This window comes from Rutilus rutilus, assembly GCF_951802725.1.
Source record: "Rutilus rutilus genome assembly, chromosome: 22".
Lineage (NCBI taxonomy): Eukaryota > Metazoa > Chordata > Actinopteri > Cypriniformes > Leuciscidae > Rutilus > Rutilus rutilus.
In genome coordinates, this window is record NC_140227.1 from 10,891,624 (window position 1) to 10,905,598 (window position 13,975).

Below are 13,975 nucleotides of genomic sequence, written 5' to 3' on the forward strand. Positions count from 1 at the left end.
GAAAAGATGTCGTCGTCTGAGACAGCAGAGAGTAGCCAGTTAAGCAATGAGATTTCTTTACAAAGATAAATTAAGAAATTATGTTTACTTAATTATTCAGTAAACCGATATGTTATCTGTCCTTGTAAATACAAGTATTTCCCTTTAATAGGGAAAGGAATGCTGTATAAATGGTATTCAGCTGTGAAAAAAACAAAACAAAAAAACAACAGCCAATATTACAGTTTTTTTTTTTTTTTTTTACAATCGCTAGGACACATTTCTCAATACTTATACAGTGGGGAGAACAAGTATTTGATACACTGCCGATTTTGCAGGTTTTCCCACTTACAAAGCATGTAGAAGTCTTTAATTTTTATCATAGGTACTCTTCAACTGTGAGTGATGGAATCTAAAACAAAAATCCAGAAAATCACATTGTATGATTTTTAAGTAATTCATTTGCATTTTATTGCATGACATAAGTATTTGATACATCAGAAAAGCAGAACTTAAAGGTCCCGTTTTTCGTGTGTTTTTGAAGCTTTGATTGTGTTTACAGTGTGCAATATAACGTGTTCATGTTTCGCGTGTAAAAAAACACAGTATTTTTCACACAATTTACTTATCTGTATACCGCTGTTTTCACTGTCCTAAGAACGGGCTGATGACTTCCTTGTTCTATGAAGTCCCTCCTTCAGAAATACGTAACGAGTTCTGATTGTGCCAGCGGTTCCTGTGTTGTGATTCGACAGCAGCTTAGCGCACGTTGCCCGGAAAGGTCACGCCTCTTACCATAACGTGGAGATGCATGCGCTCAGGGAAGGCCAAACAAAAGTGATTGGACTCTGGGATGAAAATAACAGCGTCTCGACGACATGGCGACAAACACACTCTACAAACGCAACTCTTCCTCTTCTCCGTGGGAGCGCAACAAGACCACGCCCCCTTTTTTTGTGTATTCCTGTGGGCGGAGGTTAGTCAAAAAACTGTTCTAGTGACGTCATTAAAGAAGGAAGTAGAGGAATGTAGTCCAAATGGGCCGTTCGATGTAGGCGACTTCTGTTAAATAAAATATCTCGCTTGGCATTGAACTTTGAGCTTGATAATTTTACAGATATTATTTATACTCTAACAACAACATTACACACTAACTAAAGTTTGAAACATGGGATCACGAAGAACGGGACCTTTAATATTTGATAGAGAAACCTTTGTTTGCAATTACAGAGATCATACGTTTCCTGTAGTTCTTGACCAGGTTTGCACACACTGCAGCAGGGATTTTGGCCCACTCCTCCATACAGACCTTCTCCAGATCCTTCAGGTTTCGGGGCTGTCGCTGAGCAATACGGACTTTCAGCTCCCTCCAAAGATTTTCTATTGGGTTCAGGTCTGGAGACTGGCTAGGCCACTCCAGGACCTTGAGATGCTTCTTACGGAGCCACTCCTTAGTTGCCCTGGCTGTGTGTTTCGGGTCGTTGTCATACTGGAAGACCCAGACACGACCCATCTTCATTGCTCTTACTGAGGGAAGGAGGCTGTTGGCCAAGATCGTAGTCTGGCGTAGTGTGTTACTAATGGTTTTCTTTGAGACTGTGGTCCCAGCTCTCTTCAGGTCATTGACCAGGTCCTGCCGTGTAGTTCTGGACTGATCCCTCACCTTCCTCATGATCATTGATGCCCCACGAGGTGAGATCTTGCATGGTGCCCCAGACCGAGGGAGATCGACCGCCATCTTGAACTTCTTCCATTTTCTAATAATTGCGCCAACAGTTGTTGCCTTCTCACCAAGCTGCTTGCCTATTGTCCTGTAGCCCATCCCAGCCTTGTGCAGGTCTACAATTTTATCCCTGATGTCCTTACACAGCTCTCTGGTCTTGGCCATTGTGGAGAGGTTGGAGTCTGTTTGATTGAGTGTGTGGACAGGTGTCTTATATACAGGTAACGAGTTCAAACAGGTGCAGTTAATACAGGTAATGAGTGGAGAACAGGAGGGCTTCTCAAAGAAAAACGAACAGGTCTGTGAGAGCCGGAATTCTTACTGGTTGGTAGGTGATCAAATACTTATGTCATGCAATAAAATGCTAATTAATTATTTAAAAATCATACAATGTGATTTTCTGGATTTTTGTCTCTCACAGTTGAAGTGTACCTATGATAAAAATTACAGACCTCTACATGCTTTGTAAGTAGGAAAACCTGCAAAATCGGCAGTGTATCAAATACTTCTTCTCCCCACTGTAGGTCACTTCTTTTAAACTCTTCACTCATTTTCACTGAGCACTTCACTTCGGCACTTCACTTTCAGCTTGCAGCTGATAGCAGATAATTTCACATTCAAAATGCACTAAAATGACCAAAACATGTCTCAAATCAAATCATTCTTCCATAAAACTTGCAGAGGTTGTCAACCAACAAACTCACTTTGTCAGTCATAAAACAATGACCTAAAAACTCTTACAACAGGATGTTTGCTTTTGGAAAATTTCTTTACATATGACACTCGCAGAACTCACTGCAGTTTGTTACATAATCCATGTTTACATTACAGTACCAAATTATTCCTAAGTTTTCCTCTTTTGTATTGATGGTAATGAAAGACTGAAAGATCTGTGTAGGTGTTTAGCTACATAATTTGTTTTTTAGTTTTTTTTTTATTTGTAATATATTAAAAAATTATATTACTGTAGAAATGTAGCAAATTGCTATCTTAATCAATTATGTATTATGTTAGGTTTTGAACATAAGTTTTGAAAAGAGTATAACTGTGCAATTTGGCCTGTATGTAGTGTCTAATTGAGAGATGTATTCATGTAATTTGAAAGATGTAGTTTTTGAATGCATTTTCTGCCAAAGCAATGTTAAATAACCTTCAGTTTAGCCCACATAAACCCACTGTGTGAAGAGTTTTGAAAAAGTGACCTAAGTATTGAGAAATGTGCCCTAGCAATTGTCAAAAAAAATAAAATTTTATCAACAAAGTTCGGGAAGAACGCATTCAAATGATCTATCCAATCAGCATGAGATTAGGCCTATATATATATATATATATATAGACTCACCTATGTTCCTCGACAGTTTTCTTGCATCCCTCCGCCAACCCTGACTCCTCACTATTGGCTGGTTCCTATCCCAGCCAGGAATACGGGGGGAGTACTCTTGGTTCGGACAATATTCCAAGCTCGGAGCCCTACCATCAAAACAGCACGCCAAATACGCCTATTGATTAATTAGTTTCTGATTATTTTAAGTGTGAACTCGTGAAATTGTAGTCAATAACAAAAGCCTGGAGGTGGAAGAACCAGAAAAAGTGTTCGTTCAGTACTTCTTTATGGCACAGTGATAGAAACATAGCTCCAAAAGAGGTTTTTGAGTATCTGTAAGGCAACCATCTGGTGATTCAGACTTGACAAATATTGTAGTAGACTGTGGGTCGTTCAAAAACAGTGTCCCCAACCACCTCAAATATACAGTCTTTGCCGGCCAGCAGTGGTACTTCAGTCAAAGGCACATTCTCCATGTTATGAGCGGTCTGGGTGTCCTGTTTAGCTTCATTTGCCTGACAAAAAGAAGGTCATATTCCATAAATAAGCTCATGTTATTTTAAGATAACAAACTAAAGTTTAATCATGATGCTCCAAAAAGCCTTTGACATATAACATGGGCTTGCCAGTGACATGTAAGAGTGTCCGCAATTTAATTAATTAATAAATAAATAAATAAATAAATAAATAAATTAATTAATAAATAAATAAATAAATAAAGTTTAAAACACAGTTATTAGAAATGTACTCTTTGCATTCATGTGGGTTTCATGTGTTTTTTGAAAAACTTAAGTTTACACATCTTGATCATTATTTTCAAAAAGGAAAGAAAAGAAAAATGTTTGTAAACATGTTTTTAAGGGGAACAGTAACACATAAATAAATGTTAATTTACCTCTCTGTCAGGTGGAAAGTCTTTTCGACACAAGTGGGCAATGATTCCAGCTGCCAGAGCATCTCCTAGTACGTTGATCATTGTTCGAAAGCGATCTCTTTAAACCAGAAGGGGTGGAAGACTTTATTGATCCTATCATCATTATTTTTGCCTCATGCATTGTGTTTTAATAATAAAAAAAAAATTGTTTTACTCCACTCTGTATAAATATTGACTTTTATTACTATTTATATTTAATTTACATTCTTATGATCCATTGAATTATATTAATCATGAAACTGATTACAGCTTTTTTTCCAACAGATAAATGGCAGTTATCTCAACTTACAAGATCCAATCAATGGCCACAATCAGCGTGATGTCATCCGGTGGCAATCCAACAGATGTCAACACTATCACCATGGTTACAAGGCCTGCCTGAGGGATTCCTGCAGCACCTATACTGGCAGCGGTCGCAGTTATACTGGAGGAAATCAGAATAGGATGATTATTATGATTTGACTCCGATTCCTGATAGAACTGATCACATCAGATGAGTCTGTCTAGTTTCCATTAACTATTAAAACTAAGTTTGCACAAAACATTTGTCTGTCTGTAGGGCAGTAACCATAATAGATCTTTGGGATGCGTCCTCCCACCAATATTTTGTGGTCGATCAAAATAGGATTTGAAATGGCTGATTCTTACATTTTAATTTTGTTTTCTCAATGCTGACTATATTTAGTTACATCTCTGCCGGTCTGCAAGTACCTGATGGTGACAAGCTGTCCGAAATCCAGTTCATGCTCATTGACCTGAGCAATGAAAATAGCAGCAACTGCTTCATAAAGCGCTGTTCCATCCATGTTAATAGTGGCTCCCACTGGCAGCACAAACCGGGCAATCTGCCTGTCCACTCGGCAGTTCTCCAGCAAACATTTCATTGTAATGGGCAGCGTTGCTGAGCTGTGAAAAAGAGTAGGATGCCTCACTCTTACAAGGCCAACGTATGTTTCTACTTCATTTAATGGAGTTGGGACGAGCTATTTACAGATTTTTTTGAGGAACTCATCTTACCTGGATGACGTGGCTAGGGCAATGACCATGGCTTGCAGAAGTCCTCTGATGTATGTGAAAGGATTTTTCCTTGTCAGAATAAAATAGAAGAATGGAAGCAAGATGAGGCCATGTACAAACAGGCCTGCCAGGACCGTCACCCCATACCAGCCTAGTTTCTTCCCAAGTGTGGAGGGATCGCTCATGTCCAGGATTTTGCCAGCCACGAGGAAGATGATACCAAAAGGAAAATACCTGTTGAAAAATGCAGAGAAGTTAAACAGTCTGGTAGGAATTAGTCGAATGATTCTCAAGAATGTGAATCTTTAAATGCCCATCATGTTGATGACTATGGAAATACCATTTGCTTTTGCCATTTTACCATTTTCCATTTTACTTCTGTAATGTGATATTTGAAGAAAAACAGGATATTCAATTAAATTATATATTTTTTTTTAAATTGAAAATCTTTTCTTTTTTTAATTTACTGATGATTTTGGTTTTTTGATCTTTCAAAAATGATATGCACCGATTCGTTCACATTAAAATGTATTAAGGAAAGAAATAGGGTCAATTTTGTTGACATTTCCCAGCTATGCATGTGCTGATGGCATTGTTAGCCCTACACTACCCCAGAAGCATGGAGGAGTGTGTGACAGCTCTTAAGTTCAGGTAAACCATAATCCCTGCATGTGCTTAATGACAGCATCACTTTAACACACCTTCATGCTGGCAGTTGTTATGCACGTGCCTGCTGCATGCTGGAAACGTCCTCTCAGATTCTCAGCTTATGGTATCTCAGCCCTCAAGCAAAGTATTCTGTAAAAACTTTTTAATTTTTAATTTTAAAGGGGTTATGAATTGCATTGTTTTATTGTTTTATAATGTTTCCTGGGGTGCACATATAATGTTAGTATAATCTTTACATAAATTCTTTTCATAATTTTGAAATAAAAGGCATTATTCCTACCCTGATTTTAGCCCTATTATTTGAACGCTCTGTTTTAAAGGGCACCTATTATGCCCCTTTTTACTAAATGTAATATTGGTCTTGGGTGTCCCCAGAATGTATTTGTTAAGTTTTAGCACAAAATACCCCACAGTTAATTTATTATAACCATTTGAAAATGTCATTTTTGGGGCCTGTTTTAAAAAGAGCTGTTTTGGTGTGTACCACCTTAAATGTAAATGAGCTGCATATCCCCGCCCTGCTGGACCCAGATGATGAAGAGACTCCGGCAGAAGAAACGCTAAATGAGAATGGACCAAGACGTCTCGGAATGGATATTTGATACATTTATGTACTTACAAAGTTTTAATCGCGTCCCCTGTGCAATTATGGATGTGCAACACACACACACACACACACACACACACACACACACACACACACACACACACACACACACACACACACACACACACTTTAACTTTGACCCTCGTTCACTAAACAGTCAGTCAGAAAATGATTCTCGCAAACATAAACGTATTTAGGAAGTTTAAGTGGCGCCTTTTCTTCATAAATAAAATCCATCCGCTGCGTTTTCAGTGGCTCTGATGTCAGTGAAGACTACTATGTCCATTCTTACATCCCACAACAGAACACGTACATTTCATAGGAGACATTACCGGCTGTCGTTGAAACAATGCCGATGGTGTGCAGATCACTGAGGGCGGGGTAACCACAGTGTCAATCAAACCACGTCGGTGGGGCTTGCGCAATTCTACGTCACATTGCACCGAATCTTAGAACAGCTCATTGTGAGACAGTGCTTATGATTTATTGAGATTGTAAAAAAAACCACTGGGTGGATTTTTATCATTCTAGGGTGGTTTTGCTCACACACTGCCAACACACATTTATGTTCAAACACCATGTAAAAGTGAATTTGGCATAATAGGTGCCCTTTAAGGCAGTGTAAACGCCTACTGCTGTGATTCGCTAACAGCTTTTCATATGAAATGGCCAAGTATTACATGTGGAACCCTCTGAAAAACTTTTGCCACATTTTTACTTTTACAGCTCTCAAGGTGAACTAATCGTGAGAAGTGTTGATTATAGAAGAATATTTAGATCTATGGTATTATATTTAAATAGTGGCATGAAAGGATAAAGTGATGAGCATTGTAGCCGATCACAGACATGTTGAGCGCATGAATGCCAAGTCAAGTCACCTTCATTTATATAGCGAATTTAACAATATGGATTGTTTAAAGCTTCTTTACAGTGATAATAGAAAATTATCGTAACAGATTGTTTAGGCTTTACAACAGCTCTAGGATAAAGTTATCATCCAGCTAAAGTTAGTTTTGATTGATTGATTCACTTCCGTTGCGAAGATCATTAGTTATTAACTTAGGGGCCGCTAACACAACATCGCTCTAACCAGGGGTTAAATTGGGATTTATTATGTGGGGGGGCTCTCCCTAGGGGGGTCCGGGAGTATGCCCCCACTTCCTACTTCGTTACTTTACTGAAGTAGGCTACATTTTTCACATAGTTTTATCTTTACTTAAGTAGAATCAATAGTGCATAGGCCTACTTTTGACTTTTACTTTGTTACATTTTGCAGCAATTATTATACTTCCTACTCCACTACATTTCTACAACGTTTCGTTACATTTTCTGATCAGTTTTTCCCCTGCCAAAACAGGGATTGAAAAAAATCTCCTGTTTTCAGTGCTGATGCGGTGACGCGTTCATGTAAGGGTGGCGCTGCCAATAAAGCACCTAAAAGCTGTCACTAAGAACCAGCAAAAGTAATGATTATGAATATGTAAAATATATCAAGGAGACATTTTAATTGTTTATTAATAAACAATTGTTTTCTGTGTCAGTGCCCTGCATAGATGAAGTTGACGAAGACTCGCGATCTTCGCAGTAGTGAACGCGCCAGAGAGAAAATGCACATTTCATACGGATTACACAAGCAGCAACCTGTTTCCTTTCTGTTTAAAAGAAGACATTTCAAACTCTCTATAGATATTTCTCAGGTCTGTCAGGCAAGTAGCCTACCTTACGCTGAGTTTCGGTTCATTTATGAGACGCGCTGGTGCCTCCGTGTCATGATTATCTGTTGTTATATCTATATTTAATTCTTAATTATTAAATCCTGGCAATTGGTTGATGAAACATTGATTAAAATTAAGATATCATTAATACAAAACGAAATTCATTTTAAAGAAAGGCTTTGTGCTTTCTGTTTGAGGTCTCTGTGAAAGTTTTAAACAGTCTTTTAGTGCCGCTTTCAGAGCGCTCACGTCCGTAACGGAGAACTGTCCAGTCCGTAACATTGTTTTTTCCTCATAAATGCGAACATGAAAAATAAAATAAAATGAATATGTTATGTTATGTTCTGTTCTGTGGAGAGCCGACCCAGAAGGGTCGGCTCTCCACAGAACATAACATTTAGCCTACTTTTGGTTTGCGCAGTGTAATTCACAACAAAAAACAATATTTTGCCACCTAAAAGTTAAAGATTTTTTTGTGTCACGTCCACGGCATGTGTAGCCTATTTCCCTCATATTAAATATAAAACGCATGTGTAGACTGATATTTTTCTAATGTCTGGACTCCTTTATTAAGGGAGTATGGATATATAAACAGTTTCAATATATTTGGTATTAAATGCATTTTCTGAGAATTTATATTTCAAGTTTTTACTGCAAATGTCACGTCCATAACGCTGGAATTGACATCACTTGATTGCACATTGTATTACCTTGTTATGATAGTGACCCATACAATATGTGCCAAACATATTTTCCTCAAGGCCAGGGCACTTTTTGTACAACCAACGTTGTGCTGAACTTGACAAAATTGATCTGTTGCTGCAGCGGCGGCCAGCAGCTCGTGAGTTTTTTTTTTTTTTTCAAGGCAGTATAAGGTTGTGGAACTTTTGCGCGCTTCCACATCCCGCGCAACTACGGATCTCCCAGGAACATTCATTATATATTGCTACGTACATTTATCTGTGTCGGAGTTCTGAGTAGTAGCCTACATAGATGCGCATGGCATGTGCGAGCGGTGCGCGATCATGGTCGACTTTGTCAGTCGAGATTAAGATGCTGAACAAGAATACGGCCGTGTTCCGATTGTTCTCATCTCAGCTCCGCCGAGACAAAATAGACATGCCATTTCAAAAATCTTTCATTTATAATCAGAAATATGTTTTCAAAGGTATCACTTTCATCAAATTTTATGTGACATAATTTCCAGTAAGGGCCACTGACTGCAAACAGGCACATCAGGACACAAACGAGCAGGCTTATGTGCCGGAGCTGAGCCCCGAAGAGCCCCGGCCCAATTTAACTACTGGCTCTAACAGGAAAACCCTTAACGCGCTCCGGCCGCCCATCCGCACAAAATAGTGCCTGGTGTCTCGAGAACACACTCCCTGAAATAGGTTCAAAGGTGCAAACGATTATCCGTTATCTCTGCGCAAACCTCAAAAACGCAAACCTGCGAAAACACAGATGTCGCGCACATGCGCATTACGTGTTCAGTCCAAAGGTAGGCACGTTTGAATATATATGTGCGCAGGCGTGTAGTCCTTCTTTACAAATCAACCCTCAATAAACTACTTGTTTGGCCTTAAAAATGTATAATACAGAATTTTTTTGTTGTTGTCGTGTCTGCGTAGCCACGCAAACCGGAATTATCCCGACAACATTTTATCTGTACTGAGGTAAAGGGAAGGGAAGGAGGCCTTCACAGGGGAGGGACTGGTTGACACTTCAGGACTGCGTTGTCATTGTGTCCAGGCCCAGGTCCTTCATCAGATCTGGATATGGCCTGGATCCGGCGGACTGCGGTAAACCTCGGATAAACAAAGAGACTAATATTAGCGTAGACATCATCCTTCTTATGATGTAACAAGTACATCAGGATTTATTGGGAGTGTTCCCGGTTCTGGCTGACCTAATCTATGCAGCCTAACATTGAATTATAGAAGTCTATAATGTGTTATGTGTATGCTAGGCCAAAGAGATGTATTTTTAGTCTAGATTTGAACTGACAGAGTGTGTCTGCTTCCCGGACAATGTTAGGAAGATTGTTTGAGAGTTTTGGTGCTAAATAGGAAACGGATCTACTGCCAGCAGTCGATTTTGATATTCCAGTTATTATCAACTGGCTGGAATTTTGAGATCACAATAGACGTGAAGGACTATAATGCGTTAAGAGCTCGCTCAAGTACTGGGGAGCTAAACCATTTAGTGCTTTGTAAGTAATCAGCAATATTTTAAAATGTATACGTTGTTTAATAGGGAGCCAATGCAGTGTTGACAGAACCGGGCTAATATGGTCATACTTCCTGGTTCTGGTAAGACCTCTAGCTGCTGTATTTTGGACCAGCTGTAGTTTGTTTATTAAGCATGCAGGGCAACCACCCATAATGGCATTACAATAATCTAGCCTTGATATCATGAATGCATGAACTAATTGTTCTGCATTTTTCATTGAGAGTGTTACAGAAGAGTCTTCCTCTCCGCCTCCTCCGGATCACCAGAGGGAGCTCTCACCAGAATATTGACTGTTACTATTCGGACTACAAATCCCAAAGGCCCTCATACCTGGGACTGATTACACACACACCTGCAGTTCATCACACAAACACCACCTTTGTGAAGGCTTGATTTGCCGTGGTGATAATTTCTGAGTGTTTCTACTGTTGACTATATTCTGTGTTTGATCTTGGACTGTTTCTCGTTGTTTGATTCCTTGCCGCCTGCCCCGGCCTTAGCCTTAGTCTTTTGGATTGTGAATGTCAGCTACCTGACCAGACCTCTTGCCTGTCCTTTGTACTGTGAATGTTTGCTGCCTGCCTCGACCTTGCCTGTACCTGTTTTCGACTCTGAGTTAATAAAGCTGCAGATGGATTCTCAATCCAGACTCCTCATTACAGAGAGCATATGACGTAATTTAGATATATTTTTAAGATGAAAAAAATGCGGTTTTACAGATACTAGACACGTGACTTTCAAATGAAAGATTGGTATCAAAGAGCACACCCAGGTTCCTAACCGACGACGAGGACTTGACAGAGCAGCCATCAAGTGTTAGACAGTATTCTAGGTTATTACGTGAGGACGTTTTTTGTCCAATAATTAGAATCTCTGTATTTTCAGAATTAAGTAGTAGGAAATTGCTAGTCATCCAGTTTTTTATATCAGCTATGCATTCCGTTAATTTTGTGAATTGGTAAGTTTCGTCAGGGTGTGAAGAAATATAGAGCTGCGTATCATCAGCATAACAGTGAAAACTAATTCCATGCTTCCATTCCATGATATCTCCCAAGGGTTACATTAAGACTTCTAAATCCTGATTGAAAATCCTTGCAGATATCATTTCTTTCTAAAAAAGGAACATAGTTGTGAAGATACTGCCTTTTCTAGTATCTTTGACAGAAAAAAAAGATGAATTAATGACATTAAGAAGAGGATCTATTACCTCTGGAAGCATCTCTTTCAGTAGCTTAGTCGGTATAGGGTCTAACATACATGTTGTCAATTTAGATGAATTAACGAATTTTGAAAATTCTTCCTCTCCTTCCTATAGCTATGAATGAATCGAATTTTTCCTTAGGGAGACTACAATGCACTGCCTGATGCGATACTGTAGTAGACGGTTGGATAGTTATAATTTTCTCCCTGATATTATCAATCTTATAAGTGAAGAAGTTCATAAAGTCATTACTGCTGTGCAGCTTTATTTTTCGTTAGTTTAGCCACTGCTTCAAATAAATACCTAGGGTTTTGTTTATTTTCTTCTAATAGGGTTAAAAAATAAGCAGATCTAGCAGCTTTTAAGGCCTCTCTGTATGCAATCGTGCTCTCTTTCCATGAAATGCGAAATCCCTCTAGTTTTGTTTTCTTCCAGTTGCGCTCCATTTTTCTGGCTGCTCTCTTAAGGGCCTGAGTGTGCTCGTTGTACCACGGCATTGGACTATTTTCTTTAATCTTCTTTAAGCGCAACGGAGCAACTGTGTCTAAAGTGCTGGAAAAGAGAGTTAAAAGTTTCTGTCGCAATATCAAGTTCTTCTAAGCTATCTGGGATGCTGAGATGATGAAACTGATCAGGAAGATTATTAATAAAGCAATCTTTAGTGGCAGAAGTGATAGGTCTAACATATTTGTAACATGGAGTCGGCTTTGCAACCTTGGCTAAATTAAGTTTACATGAGACTAGATAATGCCCCTCTAAAAAGTGCTTGAGAGGAAGCCACACTTCTGGTGGAATGTGCCATGATGCTAAGAGGTGAAGGCTGACCACGCACCTCATATGCCAGTGAAATAGCCTCTGTAACCCAGAGGGAAATTCTCTGCTTCGATGCGGCAAGCCCGTGGCGGCCAGCACCGAAACATACCAAGAGCTGGCTAGATTTTCGAAAATGATAGACTGTCGAAAAACCCCGTTGAAGCAAGGGGAGGTGCGACAGAACTGAAGCGTGTAGCCGAGCCGAACTGTGCGGAGGATCCAAGGCGATACCCCTGGCAGACGCCTCAATTCTTGAAAGAAATGTGATAGAGGGAGCGGAGTGTTGCAATGCAGAGGACATACCTGTGTTAGGGTGTCGAGCTGAATCTTGTGGGGCGGCGTGGTCGACCGTGAAGGAGAGCACCTGGCGTCCTGACACGCAGTGGGAGGTACCACTGCCTGGATCGGTACCGCAGGGTCTGCCTGCTCCTGAAGAAAACTGAACGTGCCTCCGAGGATGCGAGCGGCAGGTATCAAACACGTCAGGGGCGAGGGGAGAAAGCTTAACTTCCTCTCGCGCCGGAAGGTTTGAACGAAGTTGAACAGAAACTGCATTCGAAACGCGCTGGGCGGCGAAAGTGGCAGAGTTGGAAAAGGAGAGCAAGTGGGAGGTGGGCAGAAACGCTTACGCGGTCTGTCCCAACCTCGAAAATCGGGGAAAGCTCTCCTTTTTCTGACAGCGTGTCCTCGACCGCTGGGATGGCGGAATAGCCCTGCTCCACAGAACCAACGAGGTTGGTGAAGTCAGCGGCTGCTGTATTAGTCAAACTGCTTAGCAGTTAGCAAAGGCTGCTTCCAGGATCTGGAGATCTCATTATGCAGATCACTGAAAAAGGGCAGCTTTCTCCGCTCCGGCCTAGAATTAGGGCCACTTAAAAATCTTTTGTTAGACGACTGTGACTCGTGGGGCTCGTCGGGCCAGTCAATAGCGAGCTTCTCTGTAGCGCGCAAAAGCACATCAATAAGCTCCGTGTAGGCCGCAGTAGGCTGCGCTTCCTGGCTGCTAGGCTAAAACAGGCACGAAATCCTCAGAGTCGGACGCTGCAGTGTAAATCACATCCTCCAGCCCGAAAGAAACCGTCTTGCGCGCTTCCGGGCTAGGGCATAAATGATCATGAGAAAACTCGACTGGCAGGACGCCGCACGCGTGTAGGGAGAGAAAGGGTGAGGCCCATCTGCTCATACTCCATACCCTCGAGCTCTACATCCGAACCCCAGCTCGCAGATCCCCGCGAGGCCTTGGCGGTCTCGGGAGCGCGACGAGGGGGGGCGGATGACTCCTTCTCAAAAACCGCGAAGTTTTAAGGAGTAGATTGTCACAAAATTTACATTTTGACAAACCTAGAACAGCCGCATGCGAAAAACCCAAACATTTAACACACTTACTGTTAGGGTCTTCACTCGCAATAAAGCAAGCGCATGGCGCCAGGCAACGACGAAACTCCATGGCACTTCACCGCAAGGAGAATTGAGTTCCACTATTCGCAGTCGCTGAAGTGCAGATAAAGAATGCTGATGCTAAAATCCGAATATTTGGGCCAGAAAAACCGAGAACGAAGGGCTAGAATGGCCGCTTCATGAAGGCAGAGAAATCTGAGGAGCAGATGGCGCGCGCTCCAATATAATATGACGACGTAAGAGCGCCGAGGCGGGCTTTAGACAATTGGCACACCCAGAGGGCGTTCCCACTGCGTCTTAGCCTACGCAGTGTTGAGTGAACCAATGAAAGAGAACTGAAAGTGTATATAAAGTTATTGTCTT

At 40.9% G+C, this 13,975-nt stretch overlaps 1 protein-coding gene across 1 annotated transcript in view; it reads right to left on the reverse strand.

Moving 5' to 3' along the window:
- Nucleotides 1-3,290: 3,290 nt before the first annotated feature.
- Nucleotides 3,291-13,975, reverse strand: part of slc1a8a (solute carrier family 1 member 8a) — a 29,623-nt gene continuing 18,938 nt past the window's right edge. Inside the window, exons 7-11 of the mRNA XM_084395756.1 lie at nucleotides 4,978-5,211; nucleotides 4,672-4,866; nucleotides 4,250-4,384; nucleotides 3,922-4,018; nucleotides 3,291-3,541 (exon numbers count right to left, since the gene is read on the reverse strand). Coding sequence (XP_084251882.1) covers nucleotides 3,383-3,541; nucleotides 3,922-4,018; nucleotides 4,250-4,384; nucleotides 4,672-4,866; nucleotides 4,978-5,211 — 820 coding nt within the window. The 3' untranslated portion in view covers nucleotides 3,291-3,382. The remainder of the gene's footprint in view (nucleotides 3,542-3,921; nucleotides 4,019-4,249; nucleotides 4,385-4,671; nucleotides 4,867-4,977; nucleotides 5,212-13,975) is intronic.